Source organism: Camelus bactrianus, chromosome 24 (assembly GCF_048773025.1).
Source record: "Camelus bactrianus isolate YW-2024 breed Bactrian camel chromosome 24, ASM4877302v1, whole genome shotgun sequence".
NCBI lineage: Eukaryota > Metazoa > Chordata > Mammalia > Artiodactyla > Camelidae > Camelus > Camelus bactrianus.
This window is the reverse complement of record NC_133562.1, coordinates 17,946,258-17,969,800: the sequence shown is the minus strand read 5'-3', so window position 1 is coordinate 17,969,800 and position 23,543 is coordinate 17,946,258. Positions and strand designations below refer to the sequence as shown.

The window sequence follows — 23,543 nt, the reverse complement described above, 5'->3', positions numbered from 1 at the left end:
AGTAAGAAGTCAGTGAAAAGAGATGACAATTTACTAGCATGTACTATGCAAAAGGCACCGGCATGGTCCCTTGCTCCAAAAGATGCGGCCATCATAGTAAAAAATTTATTTACGAAAGGATGCAAAATCCTTTAGGTATGCTGGGTAGAATAATGGTCTCTGGAAGACAATAGATCATTTATAAGCAGGGAACATCTAATTTAGATGTACATGGCATAGGAAAGAGAGGAGTCTGACCCTGAGGGGTAGTTAGGGCAATGTAATAGTGTAGTGCAGTAGTTTTGGTGTGAGACAGAACTGGGTACTCCATAGACACTTATAAGCTCTGATAGATGTGACTTCTTAAGCAAGTTACTTGAAGTTACTGAGCCTCATTTCCTCACTTATAAGATGAGGTTAATAACAGTATGTAACCTATAGGAGTGTTGTGAGAATTAAATGAATTAACATACATACAATACACACAAGAGTGCCTAGCACATAAACACTACCTACATGTTAGCTTCTGTTATCACCATTTCTATTACTATTAAATGAGGCAACATTTAAAAGACTTAGAGCAACATCTAGTACATAGTAGTTGCTCAGTAAGTTACTACAGACTAACTAAATAAATGGATGGTATAATTGCTGAGAATTACAGAGAAAGAGTAGGTAGGAGCAGGGGGAGAGATAAGTAGATTGGATCTGAAAACCCTAAATTTGAGGAATCAAGTCATTTGGGATAGAGAACATTACCACGCAGTCCCAAGGACAGGTTTGGACCTCAGGAGGGAAGAGCTGAGACATGAGATAAAGATTTTAGAGTTTATCAGCATAGAGACATGATCTAAAGTCATGGGAATGAATTCACCACGGAGAGAAATCTATCGAGAAGAGGGAGGAGGGAGGGGGATGGAATTGTCACTGTCTAAACAGCAGGCAGACGCAGAGGAAGCAGCAAAGTACCACGGGGGGAAGGCAAGCAGAAGTTAACAGGGAGAGCCTCCAGCAGGGAGATGTACAGAGAAAGAAAAGAAAACAGGGAAGGAGAGAGGTAGCAGAAAGAGTAGCTGTGCTAACTAGCTGTTGAGAAGTAAGATGAAGACTGAAAAGAAGTAAAAGGATTTGGGAATCAGAAGGATACTTGTGACCATGGAGAGCACGGTTTTAGTTGAATAATACAGTCGGAGGGGGGTAAATGGAAGATGAGGATGTGGAAGGTGATATGATGCAGATCAAGAGATTTGGAAAGAAGAAAAGAAAGACAGGGCAGTGGATCAATGGCAAGGCAAGGATGAGGGTTCTTTATTTTTAAGAAGGATCTTGGAGCATACAGAAAAAGAGCCCAAAGATGCGTGAGAAGTAACAGTGCCGTGAAACTCTTGAGAAAATAGGAAGGGAATATGAATGAGGCACTGATGCGGGAGACGCGGATTTGAAATATGCTACGGGACCATGAAGCAGTAATGCCTGATGGGTGCTTTAAAATACGAACTCTAGAGAGAGGTCAGTGCTTCACACAGAGATGTGACCCTTACCACACAATTAGAAGTCAGGGCAGACCTCATTTTTAGTGAAGGTGCCACACTTTGTACTTGAAGATGTCACTAGATCTTAATTTGTTCCCTCATCAAAGGGAATGTAGCTGGGATTTCATTAATTATAACATCTTTAATTCTTCCAAGAAGGAGGGAGAGCTAAGAAAGAATGGTGATGAAGCTGTGCTAAATAAAACACTGCTGTATGCATCACCAAAGCACTAATTCAGAGTTCTCTTGCTCTGATCCTAGAAATGCCTTCAGAATTTCTCTATGACTTTCAATAAAGGAAATTAGCCCTTTAAGCTAATTAATCATACGCAGAACACGCACTATTCAACTTTTTTTAAAGCATATAAAAGAAGACTGACAGCTGGGAAATGGAAGGTCAGTTCAATACAAACTGAGAAACACAGATATGAACAAGAACATGAAGACTGTCCACTACACAATCAGTTTCCTAAGGGCAGACAGCATGCCCTACTTACTCTTCTCTGCATCCCCAGAAATGCCTTCTTTGTGGGTGTGCACAGAGGAGAGGCCCAACATATACCTACTGAAGGAATGATTATAATTTGGAAGGCATTTGTGGAATAAAAACAACAGAACTCTGAGTTAGTTAGCTGCTACCTCTTCCTTGCATTAGGGACCGTTTAGTCATTCCTAGATCTAGAATCCATATTTTAATTTCATCAAAGCATGCACTTACGAAACTTAAAAAAATCTGGTATAAGGTGAGAAGAGCATTATGAGGACATGTTTATAGTATGCCAAAAAGCATCTTGCACGTGAACTGTGAATATAATACAAAATTTTAGAATGAAGACTAATCCAGTCCATGGCACCAAAGACCTATACATTTACTGGAAATGTCAAAAAACCTTATGGTAGTCAATTAAGGACTGCGGTTGAATATACTCCTAAAGAAAACAAAGGTCGAATGGTGATTCAACACACAGCCAGAGTGCTACCGAGGATACAGGGGGAGAACCAGCCCATGTTTCTGCTCTTTCTAAAGCAGTGGTTCTCAAAGCACAGTCTGAGAATGAAAAAAAAATTATTTTCAAAAATACTAAGATGCTGTTTGTCTTTTTCAGTTTCATTCTCCCATGAGGGTACAGTGAGGGTACATGACATGTGACATCACGACATACTGAATGCAAAACCAGATGTGAGAAAACAGCCAAACATTAAAGAGACTTGCACAAATGTAAAGCAACGATCCTGTGTTCGCTCAATTTGTTTGTTTGTTTTGGAAAAGATAATTTTCATAAAAGTGTATTATGTACATAATATGCAATGGGTTTACTATTACTTTTAAGTGAATAAACATTCAATTTCTCTGCTTTTACTTCTAATCCAGTAATAGATATAACCCACATTAAATAAATATCATGTACATAAAAGCTCTTTGGGGAACTCCATAAAATTTACGAGTGTAAAGGAGTCCTGAGGTCAGAGTATTTGAGATCTGCTGTTCTGTGTAATATGATAAATGACGAGTCCATGGAAATAATTACCAACATCCTCAGGAAATGGAAGGTGGCATCAATATGGAAGATTCCAGAGAATCAATGGCAGGAAAAAATTTTCATGCAGAAGCTTTTAATTTAAAAAGTTAGTATATAGTACAATTGACTTTGTGGGGTAAGATACATAGTTCCATGAGTCTTAACACATGCGTCAATTTTTTAAACCATCACCACAAGGCAGATACAAAATCATTGCATCAGCCTAAAAAACTCCCTCTGCTATTCCTACACCTTCTTCCTAACCCTAACCTAACTCTGGCAACCACTGATAAGCTCTCCATCTCCTATAGTTTTGTCTTCTCCAGGATGCCAGGTAAATAAAATCAAACAGGAATCAGTTTTATTTTTTCCTTTTTTTTTTTTTGCAATTGGCTTCTTTCATTCATCACAAAGTCTCTGAGATTCATCTAAGCTGTTGTGTATATCAGTATTTCATTCCTTTTTATCTCTGAGTAGTATCCTTTTGTGTGGACTTGCCACAGTTTACTCATCCATTCACCCGCTGAAGGACCGTTGTGTGGTTTCCGGGTGTTGGCTACTGTAAATAAAGTTGCTACAAAGGTTCAAGTAACTAAAGGAAGCGCCTAAATTTCAGCCAGAGGGTAAAGCAGGGAGTCTTCTGACTCTTACAACGGATAATGGTATGTATAAAAAGGAGCCCCGTTCCGGCATTCTCAACAAAAGCTTCATGACAAACCTCAAAAATACTACCTATAGTTTCCGAGATCATGCTGTATCGTTTACATTAAAAGGAATGCTTATTCTCCGTTTGTCGAAGGCAAGTAAACTCACTTTCAAATAAACACCTTGAGAATTCCTCAGGAGTTCCAATTCCAATTTGCCCTTCCCTTCTGCCCATTTAAGAAAACTCACATTAACCTTGCCTGATCAACAATCATCACAAAAATCACCCATTTTCTGGCATTTACAGCATCACGTGTGTTTGGGGTCTCACTGCTGAGTACTATCAATTAGCAACAGGCCATCAACAGGCTTTCACGTCTCCTTGGATCAAACAGAACAAAGAGTTTCCCTCTAGTGCTTTGATTATTATATGGAGGGACAACCAAACTCATAATGTGAGACTTAGGATCAATAAACTTTCTATAAAAATCCTGGGCATATCAGCATGCTACACGATCTTTAATGTTTTCATACACTCAATATGACCATAAGTATATATACACCATTCTCCACCACAGGGGTCTTAGAACTGGCTCACAGCCGTTGATAGCAGGAAGCTTTGGGTAAATGAATAGCAATTTTGAAATCCTTTTTTTTTTTCCGGCCAGTAGGTCCTATTCATAGAACCATCACCCACTGAAGTAAATGAGAATGTAATAAATAGAAAGCTGAGCAAAAAGAAAAAAATAGCATCTTAGAGGGATTTAAAGAAAACACTTAAAAGGGCCCATAATTAGAGCAGCCAGCTCTGAGCTATAAAATTGCAGTTTTATTATGGTTTCTATGGGCCATGCCCTGGCACCCATTTGACCCAGAACCCTCCAACAGTATGAAAAGCCGCAGAGTATAAGGATAAAATGAAAGCCTTTAATTACCCCAGTGCGACTGCTTTAAAGGAAATCAATCCTGTACCTTAATGCTAATAGTTACATATAATTTACACAAAGACAGTCCTTCGCATGTTTTTCTCATATAGCGTTTGTTGCTCTCGGCTTTACTGTATAGTTACCAAATGAACCATAGTTTTAAAATTCTGCTAACATTTAAAATCGGTCTGTGTTGACTTGCGTGGTTTTGCAAAATGGCTTCTGTGCCGCGTGTTTCATCAAAAACCTCACTGCTAGGTGTCACGCTGAATTGCTTGTTAGAGAGATGTGAGAGGTAGGAGCAGGGAGTTGCTAAGTATGAATATATAATAACCACTTGGCCATGAAAAACAAATCATGACAGCTTATTATGTCTATCAAGTTCATTCATTTAGAGATGCAAGCTCCTTTTACATTGCTCAAAGCCTCTGCAAGCACCAAATCAAGGCATGAGGAACCATGGTTCAAAGGGCTGACTTCAGGTGACTCTCCTCAGCCACCTTTGGCACAGACCTGCTCTGGAGAGCAAAGGCAATGTTGAGACGACTGAATCTCCAGTGGCCGTAAAAACCCCTAAGAATTATTTGCTGAGGACAATGACAATAGAGTTATAATAAAATGTTTACTGAACATTAGTTGCATTATAGCAGGACATGTAAGAATTATAAAGTAATTCACACAAGAAGTACAACTTGCCCATAGAAAGGATTTTGTCTAGTTGGTTCCCAAATTAGACATCAGAATTTCCTGGGTGCTTTCTCAAAATACAGATTCCTGGGCGCCATCCACGGAAATTGTGACTTAATAGGTTGAGGATTAAATGTCCTTGGTTTCTTCTATTATTTCTTCTGTAACGTGGATTTCAGTTTCCATAGCTCCACGAAAGGACCAAATAGCACCTATCTATAAGATTCCCTCTTAATACCGTTTCAGCTGCATCCCACACGTTTTTATGTGGTGTACTTTCACCTTCACTCAGTTCTATATTTTCAATTTCAACTGTAGAGTTAGCTTGCTCTATAAAATCATCTACATTTTCACCAGATACGCATTTTGTCATTTTCCCTGCAGCCCTACATGCATGGGTGTTAGCACTCTTTAATTTTTGCCAATATGAAGAATGAGAAGTGACAGTTGACTGCTTTTTGCTTGATGAGTAAGAAGCCAATCATGTACGAAGCTAGGGATAAACCATTCCAGGCAGAAAAAAACTGCAAGTACAAAGGGACAGGAGTGAAAATCAGCTTAGCTATTCCTTATTTGAGGAACTGAAAAGCCACGGCGGCTGGAGTGTCCTGAGCAGAGTGACAGCCATGCACAGTGAAGTCAGAGAGGCGGGCGAGGACCACATCACGGAGGGCCTTCACCACTGTAGGGCCTTGTAGAGTCTGGATTCATATTTCAAGTTTGATTGGAAGCCATTAGAGAGTTTTAAGCAGAGGATTGATGTGATTCTGACATACATTTTAAGACTGAAAGGCTGAAGGAGTTACAAGTAGAAACAGGAATATCAGTGAGCAGGCAACTGCCATAATCTGAGTGGAAATGGTGGCGGTGGAAATAGACTAGAGTAGAAAATGGGAATGGAGGAAAGATGGCAGGAAGTGAATCCTTTCGGAAGTAGGGTTAACAGGACTTACTAATGAACTAGACACGGAGGGCAAGGGAGGAGTTGAAATAAGTCCAAGTGGTTTATGCAGTTTTTGATTTGAGCAGCAGGGCACAAATCTATTCGAGATGGGTACGAAGAAAGGTGTAGGTCTGTGTTTTCCAAGCACCTTTTCTTCATCACCTTAGCGGTATTCTGTAGGAGAGAGTGGTAACCATGTATTCGATCTGATTTCTTAGATTATAAATCATCTTAGAATTAAGAATCATTTCCAGAATTAATGTCCAGTTCACTGGCATATAATATGCAGAATCTGTTGCTTTAAAAAATATTTTTGTATGAAGTGTACCCATTGTTAGCCTCCTGGCACCTCCATGGTTTTCCACAGAGGCCCATGTTCAGCGGCCTTATCTTTAGGAATTTTTACTGCCCTGAAATGTATATAAACTGAGCTGGAGAAGTTGAATTTATATATCCCTATCCAAGTATGTATGTATATATGTACATGTACACATATACATGTTTATGTGTGTGTGTATATATATATATATATATATATATATAAAATAAACTTCTCTATCTTTTGCTTCAGTTTTCATGTACCAACAGTTCTACTCTTTCTAGATCAAAGATCATTCATCCTGAGAAGAAAAATAATTGGATAATGTTTCATTCTCTCTGCCACGTGTTAACACATCATAGGCCCTAAATAATAAGCCTACCCTTGGTTTGCCCTTAATCCTTTGAACAAAATCAAATCAACTATTTCAGTCATCCATGACATGTTTTAAAACCCTAAACCTATTTTGGGCTTTAGTATATTTGACAGTATTCTTACTGATCTTTGAAATCCTTTTTAAACCTACCCTTAGACATATCTTTTTATTTTTACGCCCATAATCTAAAGAATCGTCTCTTCGTTCCTCAACTAATTTATGTTTGCATGGTCAGAATTACAATTTTGATAGTTTCCCAGCTCTTCTGACTCATCCTTTTGAATCTCAGATCAGAAGATCATGCTTCTTTTTTCTCTGCCTTTCTTAAGTTTTGGTTACACATCTAATTATGATCAATTTTTCATTTGTCAAAAGCAGGCTGAATATGTCAACTCTGCTGGTTGCCTGCATCTCCTTTCAGGATATGAAACGCTAACAATAGGTAGTCAAGACTTCTTAGAACAGAATAAGATTTCCAGTGATCCTTCCTCTTTGATTTTACCCAATTGCTCTGCAGTATAACTACAATAAGTCAGAGTGCTTTTTCTCTTAAATCTGACCACCATCCTATGAAGTTTTCTTAAGAAAGGTTGGGGAAACAGAGGCTTAGCAAGATTAGATAATTTACCCACGTTCACACAACTTTTAAGTGGCAGAGCTGAGACTGAATCCCAGGCCTCCCTGCAGAGCTTGAGCTGTTACATCACCACACTACATTGTCTTGTGACGGTCCACTCCCACACTGACATATGTCAGTACCCAGTGTCCGGAGATCTGCCTTTCAAAAGGCAGTAAAAACAAGTATTTCTAAAACCAGCTGGCCATGCAGCGCCACCAGACATTTTTCCTGTGTTTTCTGGGTCGGCTCTCTTTTTCTCTCAAGCTCTCCACTCTTAAACCTTCAATCTTACCCTCAGTTAGCCCTGTATCTTCCTCCCTTCCCCTACAGACTCAAGCAGATCATCTCACCTCCTACTTCACAGGGAAAACTGAGAATATCACATGGGAACACCTTCAGCTACCTGCTAACTAACCTACAAATTTAAAAATACTGTTCTATCCACATTCCCTCCTGTTAGAATGGGTAAAGTCTCCCTTCTCTTGACTAAAGGTAATTCTCTCACCTGTGATTCAGATTCCAGTTCCTGTACTGCTGAGATCGCATTCCACTGATAACCCTTCTCTCCTGGACTTTCAGACTCTTCATCTTTACCACCTCCTAACCACCTACACTGGAATGTCTCTGTTTCTTACCTGGCTTAACAAAACCCTCCTTTGTCTCTGCACATTCGCTTGCAGCCAAGCTCCTTGCCTCTTTTTCCCTTCATGGCTGAGTCCCTTTCATTACCACTTCCTCACCTTTCACTCAATCCAAAGCCCAACATCTTCCAGCCGAACCATCTCTGGGGCTCAGTCCAGTGGCTTAACCACACTTGCTCTTTCAGTAGGATTCAAAGGTCATCAATCTCTTCTTGAAACACTTTCTTCCCTTGACTTTTACCACATCATTTTCTCTTGGATTTCCACCAGTCTCTCTCACTGCTAGTCTCAGTCTCTGTTGCAGGCTCCTCTTCCTTTACCTGTTCCTAAAACATTGCTATTTGGGGATGCTGTTTTAGCCTCATGTTATAACATACAAATGCATTCAAATTTTAAATGTTTAAAAAACAGTGTGCTAACCAAACACTGTCTGCAGGCTTGATTCAGCCCGGAGGCCACCAGTTTCTGTATATATATAATGGAATACTACTCAGCCATAAAAAAGAATGAAATTTGCCATTTGCAACAACTTGGATGGACTTTGAGGGTATTAGGCTAAACGAAGTAAGTCATACAGAGAAAGACAAATACTGTATGATATCATTTGTATGTGGAATTTAAAAATACAACAAACTAGTGAATATAACAAAAAAGGAACAGACTCACAGATATAGAGAACAAATTAGTGGTTACCAGTGGGGAGAGGGAGAGAGGCAAAATAGGGGTAAGGGATTAAGAGGTACAAACTACTATGTATAAAATAAGCTACATGGATATATTGTGCAACATAGGGAATGCAGCAAATATTTTATAATAACTGTAAATGGAGCATAACCTTTAAAAATTGTGAATCACTATATTGTATACCCGTAACTTATACAATATTGTATATCAACTATGATTCAATTAAAAAAGAATAAATTTTAAAAATCCCCATGGGAAAGCCAAGATGAGACATACCAGCTATCCACTTCATGTTAAAAAAAAAGGAATATAAACATATTGCTGCCTTCCAATTCTAAAACATACAATTTAACTTTTTTAAAAAGCACAATTTCTATTGTATAAGTATGGTAGAACAGAGTTTGTTTTTCCTCTTTTATATTGTCATATTTTCCTACTTGCCACCTACATGACAGTGCTTTTCCCCTCTTAAGAAAGCTAGAAATTTCTAAAATCTATGTGCTTGCTCAGAATCTCACACTTTCAGATTCCTTTTATAGTAGCTTTTTCTTTTTTTTTCGCTAGAAACTCATCAGACTTTCTAATGAGGCGCCTTTGTTGTTCCAGGATATCCCACATGGCATTTACTCATCATGTCTCCTTAGTTTCCTTTTGCCTGTGACAGGTGATCAGTCTTTCATGACTTTACCTGATCGGTTTTGAGTAGAAATGGTCAGGTATTTTGTACAATGTTCCTCAATTTGGATTTGTCTGTTTTTTTCCCCCCATGATGAGTATGATGTTGTTAAGAGTTTGGGAAGAAAACTTCAGAAGTGAAGTTCCCTCCTGATGACAACATATCAGGGGTTACATGATATCAACAAGACTATTCACTGGTGATATCAGCTTTGATAATTTGATTAAGGTAGTGTTCACCATATTTCTCCACTGTAAAGTATGGTTTTCCCCTTTTCTAAGATATACAGGTTGTATTGTGAAGGTATTTTGTAGATGTGATTAAAATCCATAACATCTTAGGTAATCTGGATGGGCCTGAATCAATATCTTGAGAAGTCTTCAAAGCAGGATCAAAGCTTCCCCGAAAAAGAAAGGAAAAAAAAAAAAAAAAATCCCCGCTGTGGACAGCAGTTCAGCCCTTACCTGAGATTTCCAGCCTGCCCTTCCTGACAGCCTGCCTTATGAACTTCAGATTTGTCTTAGCCAATTCCTTGTAAAACATCTCACAATATATATCTCCTACTGGTTCTGTTTCTCTGGTTGACCCTGACTAATACGATGCTTCACCACGCCACGTGATACAGCAGAGAGAGACTCTCTTTCCATCACATAGCCAAGGGCTCAGATTCAAGGTTAAAAGATTCAGGCTTGCACACACTATTTACCAAAGGAGAAGATGCCAAATAGCAGAAGCAACACAGAAATCAATCCTCTTCACCACAGGAGCAATGTGCAAAACAAATGAGTTGAGTTTAGTATAAAATTTTCTCTGTAGGATTATCAAAAATTAGCACTGTTTCATATGTAATAGCTGGTTCTTCTGAGACAGACATCCACCAACAGCAAGCCACCACCGAGTAATCAAGACCACAACCATATCCTCAGACCATTTATGATCAAAATGTATGCTCAGAAACACAGTCATTATTTTTTTTCCATCTTGCCTTCAAATAACACCCCAGTTACCCTATCTACCCAGGAAGTTCCTATACACACACTTCAACAAATAAAAGAATGCACTTGTGGTTTTAAACTTTTGTGTTTATATGTGCTTGTCCTGTGTGTATTCAATTGTCCTGAATCCAAACATCAATTTTTAAATTATACCTAGGCAGTTAGAAAAGCCAATTGAAGCTATTGTTAATTAAAAATAAAAAACTTTAATGGCATCTAAAAACTTTATAACCTTTCAGGGAGAACTCTTGGGACTTCCGAAAACAAGAATAAATAAATTGACCTAATTATCACTAGTCTTAATCTTGCTGCCTCCACTCTTTTACAAGCATATAAAAGTATTATACGCCAGTGTGATGTTTTTGGTAAAATGCTTTTGGCTTCCATCCATTTTGTTTTAGCTCTTAACTCCCTCTTCCCACTGCAAAATATCTTATATGCAAATACTCCGGTTGTATAAATGAAACACAGTAGTATGTTTATAGAACCCTTTCATAGAAAAATCTTAAGTACTTGTAGAAAGAAAGAAGGAATCAAGACCGGTACATTTTTATCAGTTAGGTCATAATAGCCAGAAACAGTCCTTTGGATTCTACCAATATTTGATATGATAATTAAATCTGCAGTTGGAGGCTTCAGATTAATCTCTCTTTACTAGGGCTTACGAAAAAAATGCTAAAAATTAAATGACACTTTTAAACCAGCTGACATCTCCAACACTACTGTTTTTCTTTATCTCCTGGGAAACAGTGTTCACTATACGAGATGCCACCTCTGTTTCATGTTGTGATAAGAACTCATGTTTCAGATTGGAACAGGATAGGCAGTGACTGTCTAAAAAGAAATCAAACTGGCCTAATTCCAAATAAATCTGGGAATGGGGTTATCAAAGTAAGTTGACTCCTGAGGCAATGAAACTTCCAATTCCCCATCCCACTAATATTGTTGGATGGGGGGGAGTTACTTTCATGAAGATCTGTGTAAGTACATTAGAGTAAAGGGTGAAAACCACCACCATTTTATTCATTTGTGTGCAGCAGATAAAGCATAAATGTTTATATGATTTATTACCCAACTCTTTGTATTTAACCAGTGGTAGCAGCAATGTTCTTCAGTTAACTTTCCCTAACTTCTATAAGGGTGCTCTGTATCCTCCACACTCATGCACATATACACGAGGCCCTGGCGAAGTGCTATGCAGCCAAATAATCCAACACCCTGAACATCTGTGAACTGCCATGCTAGAAAATCTTTGTGCCACAAATTTGTTACCTACTAAGATGACAGATGTGATGAAAAAATTATCCAGAGCCAAAGACATGTAGATACCGCGCATGAAGAAGCTAATTCTAAGGATGCGCTACACTATACACAAGGGGCGGAAGTCTGTCTCTTCCTATTTGAGTGCCATCAACCTGCCGAGTAACAAAGCACGTGTAGACAATAGTGTGGGAGAACTCTAAGTAGCCTTACGTTCCAGTCTATCAGCTATTGTTCTCAGTGGGGCAGAGAGGTAGAGAAAGGAGGTGCCCTGGTATGGAAGTTAAGAAGGAAGCTTTGCTCTTAAAGGCTATGTAAGGTCATGCCTTGGCAGGGACATGCCTTGGACAGAACAGGTACCAGACTGGGGATGTGCTTCCATCTCTCTTAATGCTTAAAATTAAGAAAATGGAAAATTTCATGTAATAAATTATATATTTACCACCAATTTATCTTTTTTAAAATGGTTGGTTATGTACAGCTTTTAAAAATCAAATTATTACTCCAGGACATAGGTCTCATAAATAGGATTTGAACAGTATTTGCTCCTACTTGATTTATCATTGTATCTGTTAGGAATACAGAATGAGATGTCATCTTGGAGAATTAAGTTTTAAAAAGCAATTCCCAACTAGAGGAAGGAGTGTGTGGGCAGAAAAATCTTGAGGAGGAAGAGAGAAAGGCTGGTGCACTCTGAAAGTGAGTGAAGCTTTCTGTACCATTTCTTTTGCTCTTAGTTACATTCATTTTGAATACTGAAAAATTTTAAAGTTTTAGTGACATAAATTTATATACACCATAAAATTCACCCATTTAAATTGACTCGTAGTAAGTTTAGTAACTGCACTAGTAAGTACAACCATCACTGCAATCTAATTTTGTAACAGTTCCAATATCCCCCCAGAAAAACCTCATGCTTATTTGCAGTTGCTCCCCATTCCCACCTCCTGCACTAGGCAATCACTGATTTATATTCTTTATCTATAGACTTGCCTTTTCTGGACATTCCATATAAATGGAAAGACATAATCCATGGTTTCGTGAAGACCTTCTTTCAGTTAGTGTATTTTCAAGGTTAATTCATGTTGGAGAATGTATTAGAACCTTGTTCCTTTTTACCTCCAAATATTCCATTGTATGGCTATATGACATTTGTTTATCTATTCACCAGTTGCTGGACACTTGACTTGTTTTTTAGTTTTTGGCTATTCTGAATCATGCAGCTGTGAGCAGTCACAGAGAAATCTTTATGTGGATGTATGTTACCTGGAGTGGAATTGTTGGGTCATTTGTTATTTTCAAGAGATGATTTTTACATTTATCAAAAAGATATAGGTTTTAAAAAGATTAAAATATAGGTCTAGAAGAAAGTACTGAAAAGGAAACAGATTTTTATATTACAGCTCAAAAAAATTGAGAGGATAGGAAGATCCCCATCTAATCTCTGAAAATTTTTCTATTATCAAAGCTACATAACATTCAACTGATAGCAAACATTTTTCTCGTTTTACTTTAGTGATATTTCCCACTGTGATGTCTCTGAGCCTACTTTACAACTTTCCTGATGATGTCTAGTGTGTCTCAGATAGACAGCAGTGATCCCCACCCCCGTTAGTCAGTCATGTTGTTAACTTTGAAAAGCAAAATTGGAGAAATGTTCTCTTTTTGCCTGAGCAATTCTTCAGGCCAAAAGGTTATCTATGAGTTACAAAGAACAAGGAAGAGAAGTTAGAAGGTAGGGGAAGATGACAGGAGAGTTGCTACGCCACTTCTCACTGATAACTAAAAACAATTATAAAATGATATGCCAAATTGACCCCAAAAGAGGCTCCAGCAATTTGCACTCCTCCCAGCAGTGTATTCAAGGACCTGTTTTGCCACAGCCTTGTTAACACTGGACATTATTAAACTTTTCACTTTTGCCAATTTATTGGTTTAAAATCAATTGAAATTGATTTTAAAATGTTATCTTTTCATTGTTTTTAATTTCCATTTTCCCAGGATTAGGTGTGAGAAGACTTTACGTCTGTATTGGCTGTTTGGGTTTACTCTTCTGAGTTGACTATTTGGGGCAGCTTACCTTATCGATCTGAGGGAATTTCTATATTGCATATATTATAGATGCAAGACTTCTCATTCATCATCTTTTGGTGACTTCCTACACCTTCCCTTTCCAAGTCTCTATTCCAAGTCTCTCCATCCTCCTACCAGATTCTGTCACTGTTCTCAGTAGATGATCTCCCTTCATACTTTACTGAGAAGATCGAGATTTTAAAAAATCCGTTCCACAAATATTTCATGAGCCTCTACTATATGCTGAAGATACAATCTTCATGACACATAGAAGTTGTATCATATGTAACATGATCGATGCCCTCATGAAGCTTAAGGCTGGGAGTTGGTGTATGAAACGTCAGCGCACTGGAACAGGGAGCAGTGGGAGACACGTGATTTTTACACAGGAGGGTCAGGAAAGCATCCTCGCAGAAGATGATACGTAAGGCTCTCGTCAAAAGAAGTTAATACTAGGAAGAACGGGATTAAGAGTTAAAGGCAGTGTGTTCTAGAAACCGAAAGAAGATCAAGGCCAATGTAGCAGGAACACAGGATGCAAGGATGAAAGTGCAGAGTCAAGGCAGTAAAACAAAAAGGGCCCTACAGGCCGTGGTAAGACGTTCGAATTTTAAGTAAAATGGGGGTAGGGATCACTAGATGTTTAAGACAGAGAGTGGTACGAGATGAGGTAAGCAGAAGCCAGATCACACAGAACACTCTGAGACAGCCAAGGAGTTTAGATTTTGTTCTCCTTGCATTGAGGTCTTTAAAGAGTTTAAGACAAGAAAGTAGACTGCTATTTTTGAATGATTTTTTTTCAGTTGCTGTGGAAAACGGATTGTAGGGGTTGGGGGTAAGGACAGAAATAAAGCAGACCACTTAGGAACCCTCTGCAGAAGTCTGGGTTTGGACTGGTGTCAGGAGTGCATCCATTCTGGAGGCAGAAGAGGAGCAAAAGAATGTACTTATGGATTGTTTGGGAGGGGAGAAGGAAGGAAGGGGAGAAATCAAGAACTTCTTTTTGACTTGAGTCGCTAGTATTAATTATTGAGATGGAGAAGACTGAGATGGGGTGAATGTGGAGTGGCGGGTAGTGGAAAAAGAAAACAAGATCTCTGTTTTAGCTTTGTGATCTGTGAGATGTCTGTTAGACAGTCCAGTGAAGTCTTGTGTGGACAAGACCTGTGGGTTTAATGACTGGAGGAAAGGTCAGGCCTGCAGAGATAAATCTCGGAATCATCAGCATACGGATGATATTTACAGTCAAGGGCCTAAATAAGGTCATGCAGGGAGAATGTGTAGAAAGAAGAAGAAGGTAATGGTCCAGGGGCAGGCAGAGAAAGAGAAGCCAGCACAAATAACTAAGAAATCAGCAAGTGATTTGAATTGATCCCCAACCTCTTCTAAGACTACGCTCCAATAATTACTCAACTTCTGCAATATCTTCCTTCGCCTGCCACTTCTCCAAGATTATAAAAATGTCTGTCACTTCTATCCTTAAAATTATACTCCCTCAACCATAGTTCTTTCCAAAGTACTATTTCTGCCTTGTATCCTTTATTTTCATGACACTGCACCACCTGCTTCTTTGTCAACTTTTCAGTCACTTTTTCTTCTTTCAAATTCCTGCATTTTCTAAGGTTCTGTTCACATTTCTCTAAACTTTTTCTCAGAAATTAATATCCAGTTTCACAGATGCAACACCATTGCAGATGAGTGCCAAATCTAAATCTCTAATTTCAATTTCTCTTAGGAAATTTAGATCCAAATTTCTACTAATACACTAGATGGCTTTTCCTGGAAATTCAACCTGTTTAATAATCATGACCTGTTAGAGATGGAAGAAACTCTTAGTAAAAATCCAGTTTAACTCTCATTTACAAGCAAAGAGATAGGGGCGCAGAGCATCTTTAAAGCCACATGGCTAATTACTGGAAAGGCTAAAACCTGAAATTCTTGGGTTCTTATTCCAGTGGTCATCGAAATCAAATTAATCATCTTCACCACAAAATCAGTTCTTTTTCCTTACTTTTTTATTATTCCAATCACAAAGGTCCAAAAATGTTTCACCTGGTATTTAAACCCTTTCATAATCTAACCTAATTTATTAGTTTAATCTTTGGTTTCATTTCCCCTGACTCTTCTGGTCAAACTAAAGCATACTTACTGCTGTGCCCCACACACATTGTGTGATTTCCTTCCTTTACTCAGACTGCCTCCATGCCTTCTCCCACCAGAAATACACACACACAAACACAAACACACACACACACACATACTCCATAGACTTTCAAAATTCTATCTTATATTTTAGGACTTATCTTAAATATTCCCTCTCCCAAAAACCTTTTTCCTAATTTCTCTGTATTTCTTTTATAGCTCTTCTAGTCTTTATAGATGAAAAATATCTGTATATTTGCCTTACCTTACTACTAGAGTACTTGAAGGTAGGGGTTTCTTATATTTCCTACAGTATTTAGCAAACCAGGTGTTTTTTTTTTTAAAAAATAATAGATGTTTAATATAACTTTTGTTGAATTGCTCATTATTATATGAAAATACAAAAACAGTCAGATTTTTAGAAGTCTGCAGAATTACTAAACTACATTAATTCATCATAAGGGTCATCTTTGCATAGCCAAAAAACAAACAAACAAACTACAAAGCAAACCAGAGAATCTATAAGCAATCAGAATTGCTTGTGGCTTTCTAAGTCATTACCATCTTTCATGTGGCAGCTCGCTGCCAATGGTTCGGCTCAGCTGTGTTCTATTTGCTCTTATTTGTCATTAAGGCCTCACGTACTATTTATTCTCATTCTATAGCATTTATGCAGAAAGGCAGCAATGTAAGCTCCCTTGACTATGATTTTTTCTCACAGATAATAGAAAATAAATTGCAATTATATTTTGGTAATTGTATATAATTAACTCAAAATGAGCCGTTAATTATAAAAAAATATGTTTTTCACTTCCTCATTATCTCATTTATTTTAGTTCCAAATTCTTAATGCCTCACTTGAGTAAGTTTAATATTTTAAATACACAGAGTATTTTTAATACTAAGATAATTTAAATTTTCAAATAAAGAAAATTTAGCTTAAAATTAAATTTTATCTAGGGAGTTCTACTGGCAAAATCAAAGAGCTTGCAAGGTAGAAGGAAGGTCGTTTTCCGTAACAATTCTTGATTATACTTTCTAAAGTCAGCAGACACTTTCATTTAAATAATTCTACAAAGGCTGCTCAAGGCTGCACGTGCTTCTCCCTTGACTCACCTCTGCCTCTTTCTGGGGTGAGAGGAGACAACATCATTTCCACAGCCAAATGAATCAAGGAGACAAAAAAACTCATTGCCTATACTTCTTTTAATCTCACATTCGATGAAATAATTTAAGGGCTGTTGAGTGAGAATTCTTGGCTCCCCAGTGACTGTCAGACTTTGGAAGCAACTGTCAGAGTTTCTTCAAACTCTTGAACTCTACCTTAACATTTTAAAAGATCTGTGATCTTATCAAAGTTATAGTGGGAAAGAGGTTTTTGGAAGCAATGCATAGTCTTACCTGATTTTTTGGTCGTAATTATTTGAGTGTAGGACATGCATGCCCAGATTCACCTAAACTTTAAAGCACATCCAGCTCTTAGACTGGAGCACTAGTTCTCAAAGCATTCAAGACACCTCTCTGAATAGCAGTGATGAAAACTTTCATAAATTTCAAGCCAGAGTATGAATTGCTACAACCTTTTGGAAAAGTAAGTTGGCATGGACCATTACAATTTATAATTGTAATTTAGATAAAATATCCTTATGTAAAAACAGCCTTTGACCTGGCAATTTCATTTCTGGAAATTTATCCAAAAAAAAAAAATAAAAGTACCAGAACACAAGAATGTAAGTACAGTCGTGTTTACTATAGCATTCTGTGTAGTGGTAAAGAACTTGAAACAATTTGAATGTCTGACAATAAGAGTGCTGAGTAAGTTATGGTGTATGTAGGAACCATGGATTACTATCCATTTATAAGAAATAAGTTAGTATTTGTATTAGCTTTCTATTGCCACTATAACAAATCAAACTGCACCAAACTTCTTAATGGTAACACCAGAAACTGGAAGATAATGGAACATAACCTTCAATCTCTTTGGAGGAAAAGTAGTTACCAACCAAGGATTCTATCTGCAGCTAAACTATATATTAAATGTGAAGATGGATGTAAGACACTTTCCAGAGGTATGAAGTCTCAAAAAATTGCTGCCTCTGTACTCCATGTCAGTGAGCTACTGAAGGACATGGTTCAGGAAGATGCATAAAAACCAAAAACAGGACATGTGATCCAGCAAAAGGGGAAGATAGCAAAGAAAAGGAAAGAAAATTGCCAGGATGATGGGTAAGGAAAATTTCAGAATGAAACTCGTAGACAGCAAGCTTAGAGAATAACCAGTTCAGACTAGAGCAGAATTATAGAGGGCTCCAAAAAGGATATTTCTTAAAAAATGAAGAGATATGATAGAGTAACTGATGTGTCTGAACATATTTAGATAGTCATACTTGCTGGGTGTGTTTGAGAATGAAAAGACATGAAAAGGTAAGTTGCATAAGGCCAAAAACTTTGGTGTTTTGTATACTGCTATATTCCCCCAAAGTCTGGTAAGCCCCTAGCACATGGCAGGAAACTTTATAAATATCTGAAAGAATTAATGAATGAATGAGTACATGTAAAATTAAGTAAGGCATTTATAAATTCAAGAGAAGACAATTTGTTATATAAAAATTAAATTTAATAACTGTACAGTACATGGCTCAGCTGTGTAAAAAATATTTACATTTCTATTGTAAACAAATTGTGATATAACTATATTGAGAGAACGGAGGACACAAGAAAGGAGAAAGCATGTGTGTGGGTGTGTATGTTAGAGAGAGAGGGAAGAGGGAGAAGGAGAGGGGAGGAGAGAAAAGGGAGAAAAAAGAGACCACATGGATGGTCATCTGTGACAGCTGTATTATCTTTCATAGCAGAAAGTCAATACTTAATGCCTACTTAAGTGTGATATTTAGAAATACAGATATAAATACTACAAGGAACAGATTTAAAAACAACTCAAACAGCCAAAACTTTTCTCTCTAAAGAGTATAAACTGGGAGCAGGAAGGAGTTGTAGTGGATGCCACTATCTTTGCATAAGACTTGTGGAACTAATTGACTTTTTAAAACTATGAATATGGTTGATATCAATAGTAATAGAGTCAAATTATCGTAAATCACAGAAAGACACATACTGTATGACTGTATTTCTGGGAGGTATATAGAGTAATCAACGTTATAGAAACAAAGTATAATGGTGGTTGCCGGGGGCTGGGGGTGAGGGGTAGTTATTAATAGGCACAGAGTTTCAGTTTTGAAAGATAAAAAAACAAATTCTGGAGATTGGTCACATAGTACTGTAAATAATATTATTGAAATGTACACATTAAAAATGGTCGAGATGGTAAATTTTATCACAATAAATTATGGCAAAATTGTGCTAAAATAAGAATCTTTGAGTTCTGCTCCTGATGATGGCTGAGTAGCTCCTAAAGAACCAAATCTCCTGCAGGTAATAATCATAAACTCTGGGAGGAAAAAAATAACTCAAACGCACTGAAGAGTGATCAAAAGCAAGCAGAAACTGTAAGAGGATCAGCATTTGAAAGAAGACAGTGGCACTGGGAGAACTGGCTTTTTTTTTTTTTTTTTTTTAAATGGCTTTTAGCTGAAGGCAGGATTAAATAATCAGAGGACAGAGTCTAGGCTCACTAGAGCATCTGAAAAGTGAAAAGTCTTGAAGAGGAGAGAGAAAGAGTGAAAGCCTCAAATTCTGTGTAACAGCTCTGTGAGTTCTGGCTGACCCCTGAACTATACACATGAACAGGACAGACGCAAGCATCACAATTAAAGCGAAAATAATTCAACAGTGATTATCACTGCCCACTTACTCCAGGGAGATAGAACTTGGAATCTGAGTTCAGTTAAATTAACTGCCCACGAGCACACAAAAAATTACCATTGTTCAGAGAAATACAGGCCTAACGTGAAGACATTGTGGGTTCAGTTCCAGACCCCCACAATAAGGGGAATATTGCAAAAAAGGGAGTCACACAAATGTTTTGGTTTCCCAGTGCACATAAAAGTTATGTTTACGCTAGACTGTAGTCTATTAAGTGTGTAGTAGTGTTATGTCTAAAAAAATAAATACCTTAATTAAAAATATTTTATCACTAAAAAATGCTAACCATTATCTGCGCTTTCATCAACTCATAATATTTTTGTAAGAGTAAAATCAAAGATCACTGTCCACCTAACAAATGTGAAAGTGATGATGATGATGACGATGATGATGATACCAATAATGTTAGAAATGCTGCAAGAATTAGCAAAATGTGACAGAAACACAAAATGAGCAAATGTTTTTGGAAAAATGGTGCCAATAGACTTGCTTAATACATGGTTGCCACAAACCTTCAATATGTAAAAGACACAATTATACGTGAAGTATGATAAAGTGAAGCATAATAAAAAGGTATGCCTGTATAACTGAGTTATTCACAATGACCAGGAAATAATCCAAAATTACTAGACATACAAAGAAACAGGAGAACATGACCAATAATGAAAAGAAAACTTAATCAATAGAGATAAACCTCAAGTTAAACCAGGTGTCAGAATTAGCAGACAAGGATTTTAAAGAAAAGTAAACAGAAAATTTCAGCAGAGAAACAGATACTATAACAAAGATCCAAATGGAAAATCTAAAACCAAAAAATCCAATATCTGAAATTAAAAAAAAAAATCACTGTATGAGCTTATTAACAACAGATTGGAAATAGCAGAAAAGTTGATGACTTTGAGGACAGATCAACAGAAGTCATCCAATATAAAGAATGGAGAAAAAAGATTTTAAAGGATTAGCAGAGTGAGGGACCTAAGGGACAATAGCTAAAGATCTAATATATATGTAAACAAAGTTCCAAAAGAAGAATGAAGAGAATAGGGGAAAACATATATTTGAAAAAGTACTGGCCAAAAATCCTTTACATTTCATGAAAACAGAATTCTCAAACATTGGTTTTAGGGGGGTGTAAACTGATTTGACTTTTATGGAAAGCAACTTGGCAATTTGAATTAAAGATCTTAAAAAGATTCATATGCATTTTAAGCTAGTAATTACCCTAACAGGAATCCATACCTAGGAAATAAGTAGAGATAAAGTAAAAAATGTATTTAAAGAAATGTTTCTCAAAGAATAATTTGTAATAGTAAAACTGTATATTATCCCGTAACAGACAAATATTGAGTAATACTTGTCAAACAATAAATATTTGTTGAATGAATGAATATCAAGTTTTCATAACATAATGACATCATAAATTATAACACACTGAAAAAAGCAAAAATAAAATTCTGTATAAGCATAATTCCTATTGCAATATAGAATACATTATTATAAGAGAGAAAGGGGGAAGAGGCTCAAAGAATTGTCTCTGAATAGTAGGATTATGAATGATTTTTATCTATTTCTTTACACTTTTCTATATTTTTAAGAATTTTATAATGTGAATATATTTACTTATATGATCAGAAAACTGGATTCATCAATATGAAGCTATAAATATATACCAAGCATATCCTTAATGCCTGTGTCATACATATTTTGCTCAAGTTTACCTTGGTCCAGTGTCACTCTCATTCATATCCAGATTGAGCTCTTGGGGTTTACTAATCTCTTTATGAGCAACCGGTTCTCTTGAATTAAAAACAGCTTGAGTTCTTAACCTGCAAAAAGAAATTTAGACATAGAAATAGAACAAGTAATCCTAGAATTTATATTGTACCACAAAAGATCCCAGATAGCTAAATCTTGAGAAGGAAGAACAAAGTTGGAAGCATTACACTCTTTGATTTCAAACTATATTACAAAATTATAGTAATCAAAACAGTACCGGCATACAATTTGACACATGAAAAACAAACAACCAGATTAAAAACGTAGGCAGAGGATCTGAATAGACATTTGTTCAAAGACATACAGATGGCCAACAGGCACATGAAAAGATGCTCAATGTCACTAATCATCAAGGAAATGCAAATCAAACCACAGGGAGATACCTCACACCTGTCAGAATAGCTATTACCATAAAGACAATAAATAACAAGTGTTGGGAAGGATATGCAGAAAAGGGGACACACGTGCACTTCTGGTGGGAATGTACATTTGTGCTGCTTTTTATAATGGCCGTACCACTCTATATTCCCACCAAGGATGTACAGGGATTCCCATTGCTCCACATCCTCCCCAACACTTGTTGTTTCTTGTCTTTTTGATAAAAGTCATTCTAACAGGTCTGAGGTGATATCTCCTTGTGGTTTTGATTTACATGCTTTGTTTTTAATTACCTGATGATTAGTGGTGTTGAGCATCTTTTCAAGTACCTGTTGGCCATCTGTGTTTTCTTTGGAAAAATGTCTACCAGGATAAAAATTTAAAAAAATTAAACTTTATCAAAATTAAAAACTTTTGCTCTGTGAAGGATCCTTTTAAGAGACTGAAAAGACAAGCTATAGATGGGAAAAAATACTTGCAATCTGACAAAGGGCTTATATCTAGAGTATATAAAGAACTCTTAAAACTCAATAGTGAAACAACTCAAACAATCCAATTAGATATGGCAAAAGGTATTAAAGACACAATTTACCCGAAAGGACGGAAGGAGGGCAAACAAGCAAATGAAAAGTTATTCAATATCACTAGCGATTAGGAAAATGCAAACTAAGACCACAGTGAAATATCACTTCACATAGATTAGAGCCTGTCAAATAAAAATTTGTGACAATACCAAATGCCAGTAAGGATGTGGAGAAACGCTCTCTCATACGTTACTGGTAGAAGAGTATTTTAAACTAAATGTGGTATAAGCTAAATATGATCTTACCATATGATTTAGCAATCATGCTCCTAGCTTTCACTTGTAGAAATGAAAGCCCTTAGGCTACACAAAAACTTGCATAAAAATGTACATAGCAGCTCTGTTAGTAAAACAAACAAAACCTGAAAACAACCAAATTATCCTTTAATGGATAAATGGTTAAACAAGTCATGCTATATACATACCATGGAATACTATTCAGAAGTCAAATGGTACAAGATATGTGACAACCTAGGTGGATCTCAAGAGCATTATGCTGAATGAGAAAAGCCAATACCAAAATTTTACACACTGTATAATTCCATTCATATAACATTCTCAAAATAACAAAATTATAGAAATAGACAACAGATTGGGGTCCTCAGGGGTTAGGGGGGTAGGGGCAGAGAGTGACTCCAACCGCACTGTACAAAGGAAGTCTTGGTGGTGCTGAAATAGTTCTGTATTTTGATCGTGGTGGTGGTTACACAAATCTACACATGTGATAGAAATGGCATAGAAATACACATACACACTGCACCAACGCTAATTTACTGGCTTTGATAATGTGTTATAGTTGCATAAAATGTCACTGGGAGAAACTGGGTGAAGGGTATATGGAACCTCTCTGTACTATTTTTGCAACTCCTGTCAATCTATTATTATTTTAAAATAAAATGCTTTTAAAAATCTCTATAAATGTATGCATACATTTTTGCAAGTTCTCTAAGCTACAGACACTGCTGGA

At 36.9% G+C, this 23,543-nt stretch overlaps 1 protein-coding gene across 2 annotated transcripts in view; it reads right to left on the bottom strand.

Annotated features, from left to right (window-relative positions):
• Window positions 1-23,543, bottom strand: part of KIAA1328 (KIAA1328 ortholog) — a 161,884-nt gene that overhangs the window by 43,022 nt on the left and 95,319 nt on the right. For both annotated transcript variants that reach the window (XM_074352265.1, XM_074352266.1), the window contains one exon: window positions 21,558-21,665. In XM_074352265.1, the coding sequence (XP_074208366.1) occupies window positions 21,558-21,665 (108 nt within the window). The remainder of the gene's footprint in view (window positions 1-21,557; window positions 21,666-23,543) is intronic.